The 12,990-nt window shown below is 34.8% G+C and overlaps 1 protein-coding gene across 1 annotated transcript in view; it reads left to right on the forward strand.

Moving 5' to 3' along the window:
- The window catches only part of LOC110032439 (serine/threonine-protein kinase ATM), a 214,268-nt gene that overhangs the window by 22,704 nt on the left and 178,574 nt on the right, over positions 1-12,990 (forward strand). Inside the window, exons 14-16 of the mRNA XM_020736078.1 lie at positions 4,455-4,496; positions 4,659-4,729; positions 7,297-7,345. Of these exons, the coding sequence (XP_020591737.1) occupies positions 4,455-4,496; positions 4,659-4,729; positions 7,297-7,345 (162 nt within the window). The remainder of the gene's footprint in view (positions 1-4,454; positions 4,497-4,658; positions 4,730-7,296; positions 7,346-12,990) is intronic.

A 12,990-nucleotide genomic window follows, 5' to 3' on the forward strand; every position in this document is an offset into this window, starting at 1 on the left:
AGACTTAGTGCTTGAGGGCTTGGTGTCTGAGAGTTCTGTGGCTTCCCTTTTGTTTCTTTCAAAAGGCTCGAGCAAGGTAATTTCTCTCTTTTCTTGTCTTCTTTTTGCTCGACAGAGGCTGAAAAATCTCGGGGAAATAAAAGGATTTGAGCGAGATTTTACTTAAAAAATATATTTAAACTTGATTGCCTTACCTGGAATCTCCTTTTGAAATTACTATCAATTGCCATGGATGGTTAGGCCTTTAGCAATTCTGTTGAGTCTGATTTAATTACTTCATTCTTTTTGCTTAGCTAAGGGTGTTAGACTTATAAATGACAATGTTTCAAGTGTTATGCATGCGAAGATCTCTTTCTTTTGTTCTTATTACACTTGTACGTTTATGCCATCCACCTTCTTTAGTTTATGTGAGGTTCGAATGCTGTTTTGATCTTATATACTGGGAGTTGGTGTTTTGGACCTTTTGGGTTGTGAGATTTTGAGTTGGTTTGGTTTGATTTCGTGGAGCCTTGTGGTCTTGGTTTTATGAGCTAATTCAGTTCAGTTTTATGGAGCTGGCGGCTTCAGTTTTATGGAGCTTGCTTGGTTTGGTTTTGTAGATTCCCCAATTTCAGTTTTACGAAAAGGTTTTGGCATGATTTTGAAATTGACCACTTGCTGCTTTGGGGATTAGTTGTCGCCCCCCTATTTGAGACATGCAGGTGGTTACGTTTTTTTTGCTTTGGAGCTTTTGGAATTTTGTTTTGTTTCGCCTCTGTTTCTAACTCTGTTCGAGACCCTTGCTGGTGCTTCCCTGTGTATGTTTTGGGTTATTTTCCTTGCTAGCTCTATTCGAGACCTTTGCTGGTGCTCCCTCGCGTTGTTTTGGGTTGTTTTCCTCGCTGCTTCACCTGAAATCTGCTGGTTGGTGCTCCCTGTGTTGGTGTGGGTAGTTTACCTGCTGCCCCTTATCCGTAACCTGCTAGTTGGGCTCTATTGTGTTGGTTTTGGTGGTGCCCTTGCTGCCCTTACCCGACATCTGTAGGTTGGGTTCTTTTGTGTTGGTTTTGGTGTGGTGCCCTTGCTGCCCTTACCCGACATCTGCAGGTTGGGTTCTTTTGTGTTGGTTTTGGGGTGGTGCCCTTGCTGCCCTACTTGAAATCTGCAGTGTGGGTTCTTTTGTGTCGGTTGTGGTGATGCTTGCTGCCCCTACCTGAAATTTGCAGGGTGGATTCTTTTGTGTTGGTTTTGGTGGTGCTTTTGCTGCCCCTACCCGAGATAAACTATTTGGGTTCTTTTGTGTTGAGTTTTGTGGTCCTCTTAGCTGCCTTTACCCCTAATTTGCTGACCTTAGGGTGGGTTTAAATGCTTTAATCTTCGTGGTTTTGGGGAATTCGAGTGCCTTCTTTGAGAGTCGGTTTGCTTAATGTTTGGAAGAAGTTTTCAATGCCCTGTTCTTTGGGCCGAATTAACTGCAATGCAAGGCCCTTTTGATATTTGTTGGGAGAGTTTATTTGTTGGACTGCAATGCAAGGCCCTTTTGATATTTGTTGGGAGAGTTTAGTTGCAATTTGGGCTTTTGATGAAGTGCGGCTTTTGAGCAGGTTTGGATTGAATTGGGAGCAACTTGGAATCCCCTAAAATGTATCTTCCGGAGATGTTGTGGGCTAGCAAATGGGGCCTTTAGATACATCTTTTTTGGATTGTTACACCGGTGATTTGGAAAAAAACTAGCTATTGATGAGCGTACTCATTTTGCTATTTATTTAAGGTGTTTTATTTAGTGAATATTTGAGGTTATACTAGTTTTATAGATTAATTAGACTTTCTTTTTATTTATTTATTTTCGGTTCTCTTTCCTTGCTTCTTGGTTTGGTTTTAGGTGCTTATGTCTGAAACGTAAGCGCTCATATATAATTCTGGCTATATATGAACCATCAAATAAAGTTGTAAGTTGAACGGTCTTTTTTTGGGTCAAGGTTGTGATGACAAAGACATTCAGTGATAGAGCGAAATAATTTCACATCCTACAACATCGGGAACCGACTCAGGGACTCGATGAAAATGTAGGATGAAAATGTTATTCACCGACACTAAACTAGCGAGGACTCTTGTCTTCTTAGATTGCTGGCGGTCATAGCCCGACAGTGTGATAGACTCGTGACAATTAACTTTATAAAATACAATGATAAGAACAAATACATTATTTATTTTCAGAAAAATATTTGAGTACTAAGATGATATTAATTTTCTTATATGCATGCTAAAATATGGACTTTAAGTAATATAATTCAATTGTTCACTTGTCAATTATTTGTACTGGGCTAAGAATTGCCCTCATAAGATTGTATTGTTAGAATTTTCTAACTGAATGCCGGGCTTTATACATATTGATGACCGATGGTTGCCTTCGAAGTTTCTCGAGAATAATTAAATCTGAGCTTACCCTGACTCGAATGCTTATGGTTTTCCTTTTTTCTCGGATTTTTTGTACGTTTCCTACTTTTTATTGGAGTCTTTGTAGATCACTCGTGATTTTCTTCAGATTTTCCTCGCGTTCCCAAAAAGTTTTCTTCAAGTAACCATCGCTCATTTAGGCTTTCTTTGAGTTGTCGTAGTACGTTTTGCTATTCACTCTTATTTATATAAATGCATGCTTACCCATTTGTTAAATTCTTTTATTATACTCGTTTACTTGTACTTGCGACACTGATCTCATTTGCAGGAACAACAGACCCGTCAGATATATATATTTGTTTTATATTTACAACGTTTTACTTTCTTAACTGCACACCTTACTGCCTTTCTTTACTTACCGTTTTTTTTACTGCATTTTACTGCTTGTACATATAGCTCATGCTTGCGATGTTATTGTTTATTGTTTACTGCGCTTCATAGCATGTTTCCCTTTTATTATTGATGTTACTTGTATAGACTTGCAGGGGCCTTTAAGATAGAGGACAGTAGAACACCTGGTTTAGGAGGCACCCAAACAACTGTATATTTATACACACCAAAATCTGAACCTATGATCGATATGTTAAGGAGCTTGGTGTATTTTTTCCAGGAAGCGGAATGAGGAAGCGAGCAGACAGAGGGCGATGATCGAGACCACAACAGCGAAGCAAAGGACTATCTTCAGTTGGAATCTTCATAGAATAAACAATAAATCCATAGGACTTCGTGGTAGTCTGCCTAGTGCGACATAAATCCTCTCTTATCTTTAGGCTTTTGCACAATTCTATTGTGCATTATATGTCCTAACTCCTTTTAGGATTTCGAGGTCGTCGTTCAGTACGACGTAAATTCTCCTATTTTTCTAGGCTATTTGCACGATCGAATATTGTGCTAATATAAGTCATAAATTATAGAAATAAATTGCAGGATTAAAATACTAAATAATATCATTTCAAAGTAATCAAACCAAACAATAGGATAGTTGAGAAGTCACCGAGGTGTTCCTCGAATCTGTGACATCCCATTCCTTTTATTCGTTTGACTCCTGAAAAATACTGTTCATTTTTTTAGCCATTCCCATTTGGTTTTTTTGTGTCATACCTCAGAAAACTAAACTTTGAAAATCTTGAAGACAGAACCACTAATCTTAATTAAAAGTTTTCTTAGGTGATTTTGATTGCCTAAGATGTAATTAACTATAGGGGATTGCCTCTATAGGGAACTTAAGAACCCAACTTAATATAAACCCTATTTAATCTTCGATATTAAATAGGAGAATTTATTGACTTATAAAAAAAAAAGGGTTTCGCAGACCAAACGGATGTTACAAACTTTTTAGTTTAGGTGGTTAAACCTGCTAACAAATGATATATTTATCCTTCAGGATAGTGTACTATTTGTGGTATCGTGCTCAACCATCTAGACTATCAAATATGTGAGATTTATTCGGTCTCACTTTTCTTAAAATATTATTATTTTCCAAAATTATAGTCATATATAAATTAACTTGAAATATTATTTTCCAAAGTTAAATTACTATTTTATAAATTTATAATCTCTTATATATAAATTAAATTAAATTAAATCATAAATAAAGACACCACAAAATTATTTGGCCGACACGACTATCTGATGCTCCGATAAGGAGAGTAGATGTTTTAGATTCGACTTATGCTAAGAAAGGCAGAGGTAAACCTAGGAAGAGTTGGGCGTATTGTATAAAACATGATCTTAATCTATTAGAACTAAATTAAAATATGATGCAAAATAAGATGCAATGGAGAAAAAGGATTATGTAGCCGATCCCATGTAGTGGGATTAAAGCTTTGTTGTTGTTGTATTACTAGATTTGTTCCTCTCAGCTTTATTTATTTTTTCTTTTTTTTAGTTTTTTTTTTTACTTTAAATTGATGTACTGCTTAAATTTTTTCTAAACCACATTTGTTCTTGAGCACGAGTTTTGCATTTACTAATAGCTATCTTTCCATTTCTAATGGCTAATTTTTTTTGTTGCTTAGGTTGATGCTGCTTTGACTCTACTTGGTAATATGATTTTGCAAGTACGTATCCTTTTGTTTTCCTTTCTTTCAGTAGCTATTTTATATTACTTTATTCTTGTTTTGTAATTTTTTTTTATTGTATTTATGTCAGCTTACGTATTCATTTATGTTTTAATTTTTCTTATATATTAATCTGCAGTTATATTTTATTTTATTTTTCAGGAGCAAGTTAGCGATGCTCTTGTTCCTCATGATATGTGGGACCTTCGATTATTTAAATATATGTCCTCACCGTATGTCTGTCTTTCATTGCTTCTTGATTATTTTATTTTATAGTTGATGCAGTTTACATGTCTAGTAGTCACATGCTTGCTTTTCATTTTCTTTATTTCCTGATGGGCACACACACACACACACACACACACACGTGTGTGTACTCTTAATCTCTCTCTCATTCACTCTCTTTAACATTTTACCTTCCTTGTACTCTCTCTCACTCTCTCTCTCTCTCACACACATGCACACACAACTTCCCTCCCTGACTTTCTCCTTTCCTTTTCTTTCACACCCCTCACTTGCTCTCTCTCGCTCTCACCGTCCCTTTCTCTTGATAATTTGATTGAAGTACTAGAGCCATAGCACCACAATTGCGACCTAGGCGCCGATGTGTAGCGCCTAGGTGCAGCAAAGGTAGCACCTACTTATTGTTTTCTCGGGAAATTGGACCATAGTTTATTGTTTGGGTGCCTAAGCGCTAGACCACACTTTTCATCATTTTGACCTTTTTAAGTCTCGTTTGATCTTCTTTTTTCTATAACCTACAAAACAACAATAAAAAATATATACATATATATATATATATTGGAATTGGAAACCCTAACATTAGAAAATAAGTACAAATGTTGTAAGTGAAAATCCTAACATTAGAGAATAATAACAAAAAAAATGGAAATCCTAACCTTAGAGAAAAAGAACAATGACTTGAAGGAACACCCTAATCTTGCTCTAATACAATGTAGAAAATAAAATAATGAAAAAACTGTCAAGCTCCTTCCTTTTTTTGTACAAGTGTGGATGCCGAAGCTGTCAAGCTCCTTCCTTTTTTTGTACAAGTGGGGATGCCGAAGCTGAGAAACGGTGCAGAGGCAAGAGTGGCGGCGGAAGCCGAGAAGCGGAGGCAGTGGGTTGTAGGAGGAGAATCTGCAGTGGCTGGAGGCGCAGGGAGTGGCGTGTTGGGAGGGAGGCGGCAACAGACTAGACGTTGGAGAGAAGGCAACAACCTGCTGTGAAGATGGCTGCAGGGGCTGCGACGGCCTATAGGGGAGCTGTAGGGGAGCTTTTGGCGGTCTGGGAGAGTAGCAGGGTTGCGGTATCTTACAGGGAGGTTGCAGGAGGAGGGCGGCACTCTGAAAGAGTAAGTGGGAGGCAGAGAAGCTGCCGTCTGTGGATTGATGGAAGAGGTGTAGTAGTTGGAACAACGAAGATGAACACCACCCCAAACGGGGTTACAACCAGAGCACCTTCATCGTAGTCGGATACAACCCTAAAGTGGAAAACACTTAGAAAAAACTGAATTCAGATTTCAAAATCAAGACCCTTAACTCTTGACACATCAACTTCTATTTTATAGGAGACTTGACCCAATTTTAGGGAACGTTTAAATTAAGGAAGGAGAATAAAATTAAAATCAAGATCTCAGATTTATAGGAAATGTTTAAATTAAGAAAGGAGAGTAAAATTGAGATTTAGGCTTTTAGGAAAGGATTTAAATCAGGAAGGGCCTAGGAAGGAAAATAGAAAGTGGAAGAAAGGAAAGAAAAGGAAGAGAGAAAAAAAGAAAGGAAAGAGGAGGAAGGAGAGGGTCCCCCTCCAAGAGGATCGATCGGTGCAGTTGGGCTGGACCTGCGTTCAGCCAGTCCTGCTTGAGTCCTGCGTGAGCCTTTCAAGTGTGTCACATCACTTGGCTTTTGAAGTGTGCATCAATGTGTGCTTCTAACAACTTCACATGCCCAACAATTATTGTGTCCCTAAAACACAAGAGATTTACTGTGAAGTTTTTGGGACCAAGTAGTAGAGAATCGAAGGGGTTGGAGCAATAAACAAGTTGTTGGAATAACTTTCATTTCAATTCATACGATGCGTGACAACAAAATTAAGGTTAATGACGAACTTTGACACCTCGATTTGTTAAGGAGAGAAAAAACTGGGAAGATAAATTGTAGGGCAGTTAAGAAGATTGGAAGATACCCTATGTTAAAAGAAAGAGCCATTGTCATTTCTTAATGCCAAAGTTAACCATCTTTATTTACAATAGTTGGCATTTTTATATATACCAGTTGAAATAATCTCGAACTACTCCTTGTAACATTGAGATGATAACAAGAACAAACTTAACTTTGGCATTTGAAAAAATGATAAATATGGACAGATGGTCTTGACGCGGCACAAAACATAATAAATAACATAATTAAATAACATGAAAAACTCTGGTTTATGGTAAGTGAGATTAAATAGCTAAAGAAATATACTAAAATGCCACTGACAAAGTCTATCGTATTTCAATCCCATGACTCTTCAAATTTGTTTGTTTGTTATTATTCATATTTCATCATCTTTATTGCAGAACTACTATACCAGTCTGGCTTTACAAATTTAAATCTTTTTTTTAAGATAATGTCTTCTTTGTTCCTGAAATTCCTTGTAAGAGCTGCTCATGCATTCTAATGATTTTGATTAGCTCGTCAATTTCTCTTGTTTAAGCAGTAACTATATAAAATGACTTCTATCAGTTAAACCTTGTGGTATTGTTCTAGAGTTATTTTAGAAATGCATATGCATAATGCACTAATAAATACTGCAGGTCTGCTGTGTACTTCATCACCTGTTATTTCTCAATGAAAGGAGTTCAGGTATGTCAAGTTTCTTGTATTTTGAACTTCATTTAGCATTTCTGTAATTGATAGTGCTTTTTGTAGTTGCTGTTATTATGGTGACTTGATTTCCGTTAACATCTTCACTCATCTATTTAAATAATTTTAATTTTGATAGCTTTGTTTGGGCAAAAGTTCAATAGTTGTGGTGTGGAAAATATTGTTTTAATTCTTTCTAATTGATGCACATGAAAAGTTTACTTCTCGACTGCTGATGTGGATGCTGGAAAGTTTGATCTTGGTGGTGCCTTGAAAGAGAGGATAGACATTGGTTCAGGAGTAAGGGACCAAAGATAGTTAAGACAAATGTCGGAGACAGAAAGGATACTTGGAGGTGCTTTAGGAGCAAAATTAGCTTTAAATCACATCATCATTTTATAATGTACAAGAGTCGGAACTTTTTTGTATAGACTGTTAAACTAAGGGTTGACTAATAAAGGGTTGTTTGGCTGCAATTACGCTTTTAGTCGAATAGGATTCAGTAAATGCTATAAATTGGAGTTAATAAATCTTGTGCTGGTTGAATCCTAAATTATTACATGATCAGTATTAAATCTAGTTATATTTTAATTTTGAATTTAATTTTTTTTATGATTGTGAGATATTGTTATATATTTTTTTCCTATATCAATCATAATTAGACTAATAAATCATAATTAACTTAAGCTGAGATCCCAATTATTCTTTCCTTAATAATTTATCATGCTAATTAAACATGATAACTTCTATTTAGTTAAATAGAATAAAATATAATACCAATTTGCTCAAGTTAATATTTTTTTAATTAACTAACTTTTATTGTTCATGATATTTTGATGTGTGTACAATAACAACAACAACAAGAACAAGTCTTTATCCTACTAAGTGAGATCAGCTACATGAATCTTTTTTTCTCCATTGCGTTCTATTGAGTGTTATATTTTCATTTAATTCTAATAGATTAAGATCATTTTTTGTACAATATGCCTAAGTCTTTTTAGGTCTACATTTGCCTTTCTTAACATCAGTTGAAGCTAAAACATCTACTCTCCTAATCGGATCAGCAGATGGTCGACTTTTAATGTGACAAAACCATCTAAAATGACTCTCTAAACTTGTTTGCCTCTAGAGCTATACCAACCCTATCACAGATATATTTATTTCGTATTTTTTCTCTAAGTGTCAAGCCACTCATCCACCTAAGCATTTTCATCTCAACTGCACTTAACTTTGCTTTATGCTTCCCTTTTAAATTTCAACATTATGCGCCATAGAGCATTGCAGTTCTCCCCACCGTCTTTTAAAATTTTGTCTTTTAGTTCAAGCGTTATTTTTCTATCACACAATAGGCTCGAAGCATTTCTCCACTTCAACAAACCAAGTTGAATTCTACCAATAACATTCCCATCTATATCACCATCTCTTTGAACAATAGACCCGAGATATCTAAAACATAACAATAATCTCTTTGAACAATAGACCCGAGATATCTAAAACATTCACACATTTTAATGATTTGATCACTCATAGTTAAAACTTTATGTATTCAGTTTTAGTTCTTCTCAAACAAGGCGTTTAGACTCCAATGTAGACCTCCATAATTCAAGTTTTTCTTGAACTCTTTCTCTAGACCTCCATTTTGATGAGTGTATCTATATTTATTTTGCATGTTTGGATTTAGTAATTTTATTTAATAATTTTCAGTTATAATTAGGCAAATTTAATTATAATTAGCATTAGATAACTTCCCAGTTAATCATTAATTAATAATTTTAAAGAAAATTAAAATCTATTACGCTTATTCAACTATTTATAATTATAATAATTATAAATTTATTTAAGTTAATACCTTTTTAATCTTATAATCTAAATTAAATTAGTGTATCTTGTTTAATTAACACCTTTAGTTTTAATAATACATGAAATTTTCAAAATTAATAAATTAAATTAATAAATTGTCAATGTTTAACTTTCACACACCTAGTATTTAACATCCTCGATGACAAATAAGTGAGAGCTCACCGGTCAGGGTTTTGATAGACCGTGAAGAAGAGTAAAATCTTTTGAATGCCAAGATATAGTAAATCCAGGATTTAAGGTAAAAGCAGGGTGAAATTTGGCATGACATTCTGTAGGATTTAAGTTATTTTTCACAGGTTGACAATATTTGAGCTAAATTTTGCTTAAATTCTACTCAAAATCTAACTGCCTAATAACTCGTTATGGATTTAAAATGAAATAAACATGACATTAAATATACTCAGTGAACTATCTGTTGTAAAAGAACTATTTCTAAGCCTATTAAGTTAGAGAATTTAGTCAATATGCATTAATCAAAAAGATTTTATTTATTATTTTGAGCATGTGTTGAATGCTGACTGTAATATTTTGCTATAGCCGGTTCTCAAGTCCTAGATGCAAAAAGTGGAAACTTGCATTATATATTCGAAAAACTATGACATGAATTTTTTAAATCATTGAGTAAATGCTAGAGCATTACTTGGAAGCACCGCGCAATATTGCCTGAATATAGTAAAAAGTGTGCATAGACATTGCTGTCACGTGTAGTATTAAATAAGCAATACTTCTAACTTTATGGTCAGTCACAAGTAGCAAAGTTATTTCATGAAATTTTTACTACAATAGGAATTTTGAATATAGCCATTCCTACAGGTAAATTAATAGAATTAGCAGATATTTTGATTCATAAGAGTAAATATTTTAGGCTTTCAAGAAAATAAATAGGTTGAAAAAAAGATTAAGGATATCGATAGCTTAATGTTTTAAACTTTGTTATTCAGGTAGGAGTCCTACTAGACATAATATAAGTGTTATTTTATATACGAGTTTGAAATGTAATGTTATAAAATTTAATGAAATTGGAGATAAAATTATAACTCTAAAGATTGTGGTTGATACTAAGATTCTTAATGTTGTAAGTGCTTATGCTCCTCAAGTAAATTTGGATATGTGTTCGAAAGAAAAATTTTAGAATGATCTAGAATTTTAATATAAAATGTCTTGAAATTGTTTTTTGTTGATGGTGATTTAAATGTATTGAGCAAAGAGATAACAAAAGTAAATATTTAGTTCAAGTTAAATGTATTGAGAATGAAAATCCAAAAGTATGTTTCTTAAATTAGGATATTCAACATAAGTTGGTGAGATATTTTGCCAAATTCCTTAATGAAGATTGTGAAAATACGATCGACTTTAGTGATTTTAACATCGTAAATAGTATCAATTTTTTTTTCTAATTTTTACTGTCAAATTAGTTAAACAATTTTTGAGGAGTTCTTAAAGGAAATGAAGTGTGGAGAAAGAGCATGCCATGATTTAGGGTCCGTTTGAGAGCGCTTATTGGAAGCGGCGGCGTTTTGAAAACGCCGCCCTTCCGTTTGAAAACCACGTTCGCATGGGACGTTTTGAAAAAGCTCCGTTCTCTTATCGCGATTCCCTTAAGGGAGCGTAATCTGGCCAGGAGCTCCGTTCCGCGTATGCTTCTCGCGTTTAGGTTATTTTTCCCGTGCCGTCCTTCCCGTTTCTCCCCCTTGCCCTCGCCCTTCCTGTCTCACCATTTCTGTCTCGACCTCGCCTGAAGCTACGAGGCTGTGATCCGCGATATGAGGTATTTTTTTGACCTCACACTCTCGCCCTACCCGATATCCGTCTCCTTCCTTCCCGGAGGCCGTATTCGATCCTCTCACAGTAATTTCTGTTCCTATAATCGTTAGAATTGAAACATTGGAATTTTTTGCTGCAGAATGTTTGATTTACTGTGAAATAGTTAGGATTCTTCTTCTTTGTTCAAATTTTCATGCTTGGAATTTCTTACCATTTTTATTGCGGTTGAAATGATAAGAAAGGTCCTTCTCCTTTGGGAATGATGCTTTCAATAATGGAGAAACATTGAATGCAAGAATGCTTGGAAAGATTTTCATTTCCTTGGATCGGGCTCTGTTGAATGCTGAAACATATAGAATTGGGCTCTGTTGGAATCATGAGCTCATTGTTCTTTTTATCCTGTTCTGTTCTTTACATGATGGTTTTAGAATGAAGTGATGATTTGGGCTCTGTTGGAATGTTGCGAATGAGAATGGTTATAGAATAGGGGAGCTGAAACATATGAGTGAATGTTGGAAAATTACTTTTTTACTTTACTGTTATTTTTTGAATCACATGTTCAATGAAGTGTTGATTTGGAACTTCATTATTCAGCTTTATTATTCTTATTCCCCTCCAAATAAATGCTGATAGTTATGTACTGTCTTTGTCCATTTGGTGGGCTCGGTTTTGGCCCCTAGAGGACTGAATTTCAGTTTTAAGTATTTCTGATTAAGCTTTTGCAGTTTTCATTCTATAGGGAGCTTTGTGATGATTTATCTGTTGGATAAATAAACTGCTTTATGTGTATATTTATCTGTTGGAGAAATAAACAGATTCTTTTCATACTCATTTTTTCTAAATTTTTATGTTTTTGTGAAGTCAACCAACTATAGGATGATTTTGATATACAAACACGCTTTCTTTTAAATATGTTGACTGCCGCTAGAACATATTAGTTAAACCATATTCTTTAGTATACATCATTAATCTAATACATATGTTTTTGAACTTCACTGTTTTTGCCCCTTTCATGGGATCAGTTTAGCCTGAGATTTGTGGCTCGATTTTACCTCGAAATGGTTCAGTTTTGTCCCTTGTTTTGGGCCTGAATTTGTGTCGTGAGGGCTGTTTTTCTTAGCTACATATTTGAGGCATGGTTTTGCTGTTTCTTTGAGGCATTCTATGATTGGAGTACATAAACAACTCAAGTTTGGTTTTTATGACTCTTGTTTTGCTCCTTACATTTGCTGCCTTTACATGCCCAATCATTCCTGCATATCCAAATTTATACGAGCTCAGTTGGATCTGTTAGATGGTTTTAGAATGAAGTGATGATTTGGGCTCTGTTGGAATGTTACGAATGAGAATGGTTATAGAATAGGGGAGCTGAAACATATGAGTGAATGTTGGAAAATTACTTTGTTACTTTACTGTTATTTTTCGAATCACATGTTCAATGAAGTGTTGATTTGGGAGTTCATTATTCAGCTTTATTATTCTTATTCCCCTCCAAATAAATGCTGATAGTTATGTACTGTCTTTGTCCATTTGGTGGGCTCGGTTTTGGCCCCTAGAGGACTGAATTTCAGTTTTAAGTATTTCTGATTAAGCTTTTGCAGTTTTCATTCTATAGGGAGCTTTGTGATGATTTATCTGTTGGATAAATAAACTGCTTTATGTGTATATTTATCTGTTGGAGAAATAAACAGATTCTTTTCATACTCATTTTTTCTAAATTTTTATGTTTTTGTGAAGTCAACCAACTATAGGATGATTTTGATATACAAACACGCTTTCTTTTAAATATGTTGACTGCCGCTAGAACATATTAGTTAAACCATATTCTTTAGTATACATCATTAATCTAATCCATATGTTTTTGAACTTCATTGTTTTTGCTCCTTTCATGGGATCAGTTTAGTCTGAGATTTGTGGCCCAATTTTACCTCGAAATGGTTTAGTTTTGTCCCTTGTTTTGGGCCTGAATTTGTGTCGTGAGGGCTGTTTTTTTTTAGTTACATATTTGAGGCATGGTTTTG

Source organism: Phalaenopsis equestris, unplaced genomic scaffold, assembly GCF_001263595.1.
Source record: "Phalaenopsis equestris unplaced genomic scaffold, ASM126359v1 Scaffold000940, whole genome shotgun sequence".
In the NCBI taxonomy this organism is placed as follows: Eukaryota; Viridiplantae; Streptophyta; class Magnoliopsida; order Asparagales; family Orchidaceae; genus Phalaenopsis; species Phalaenopsis equestris.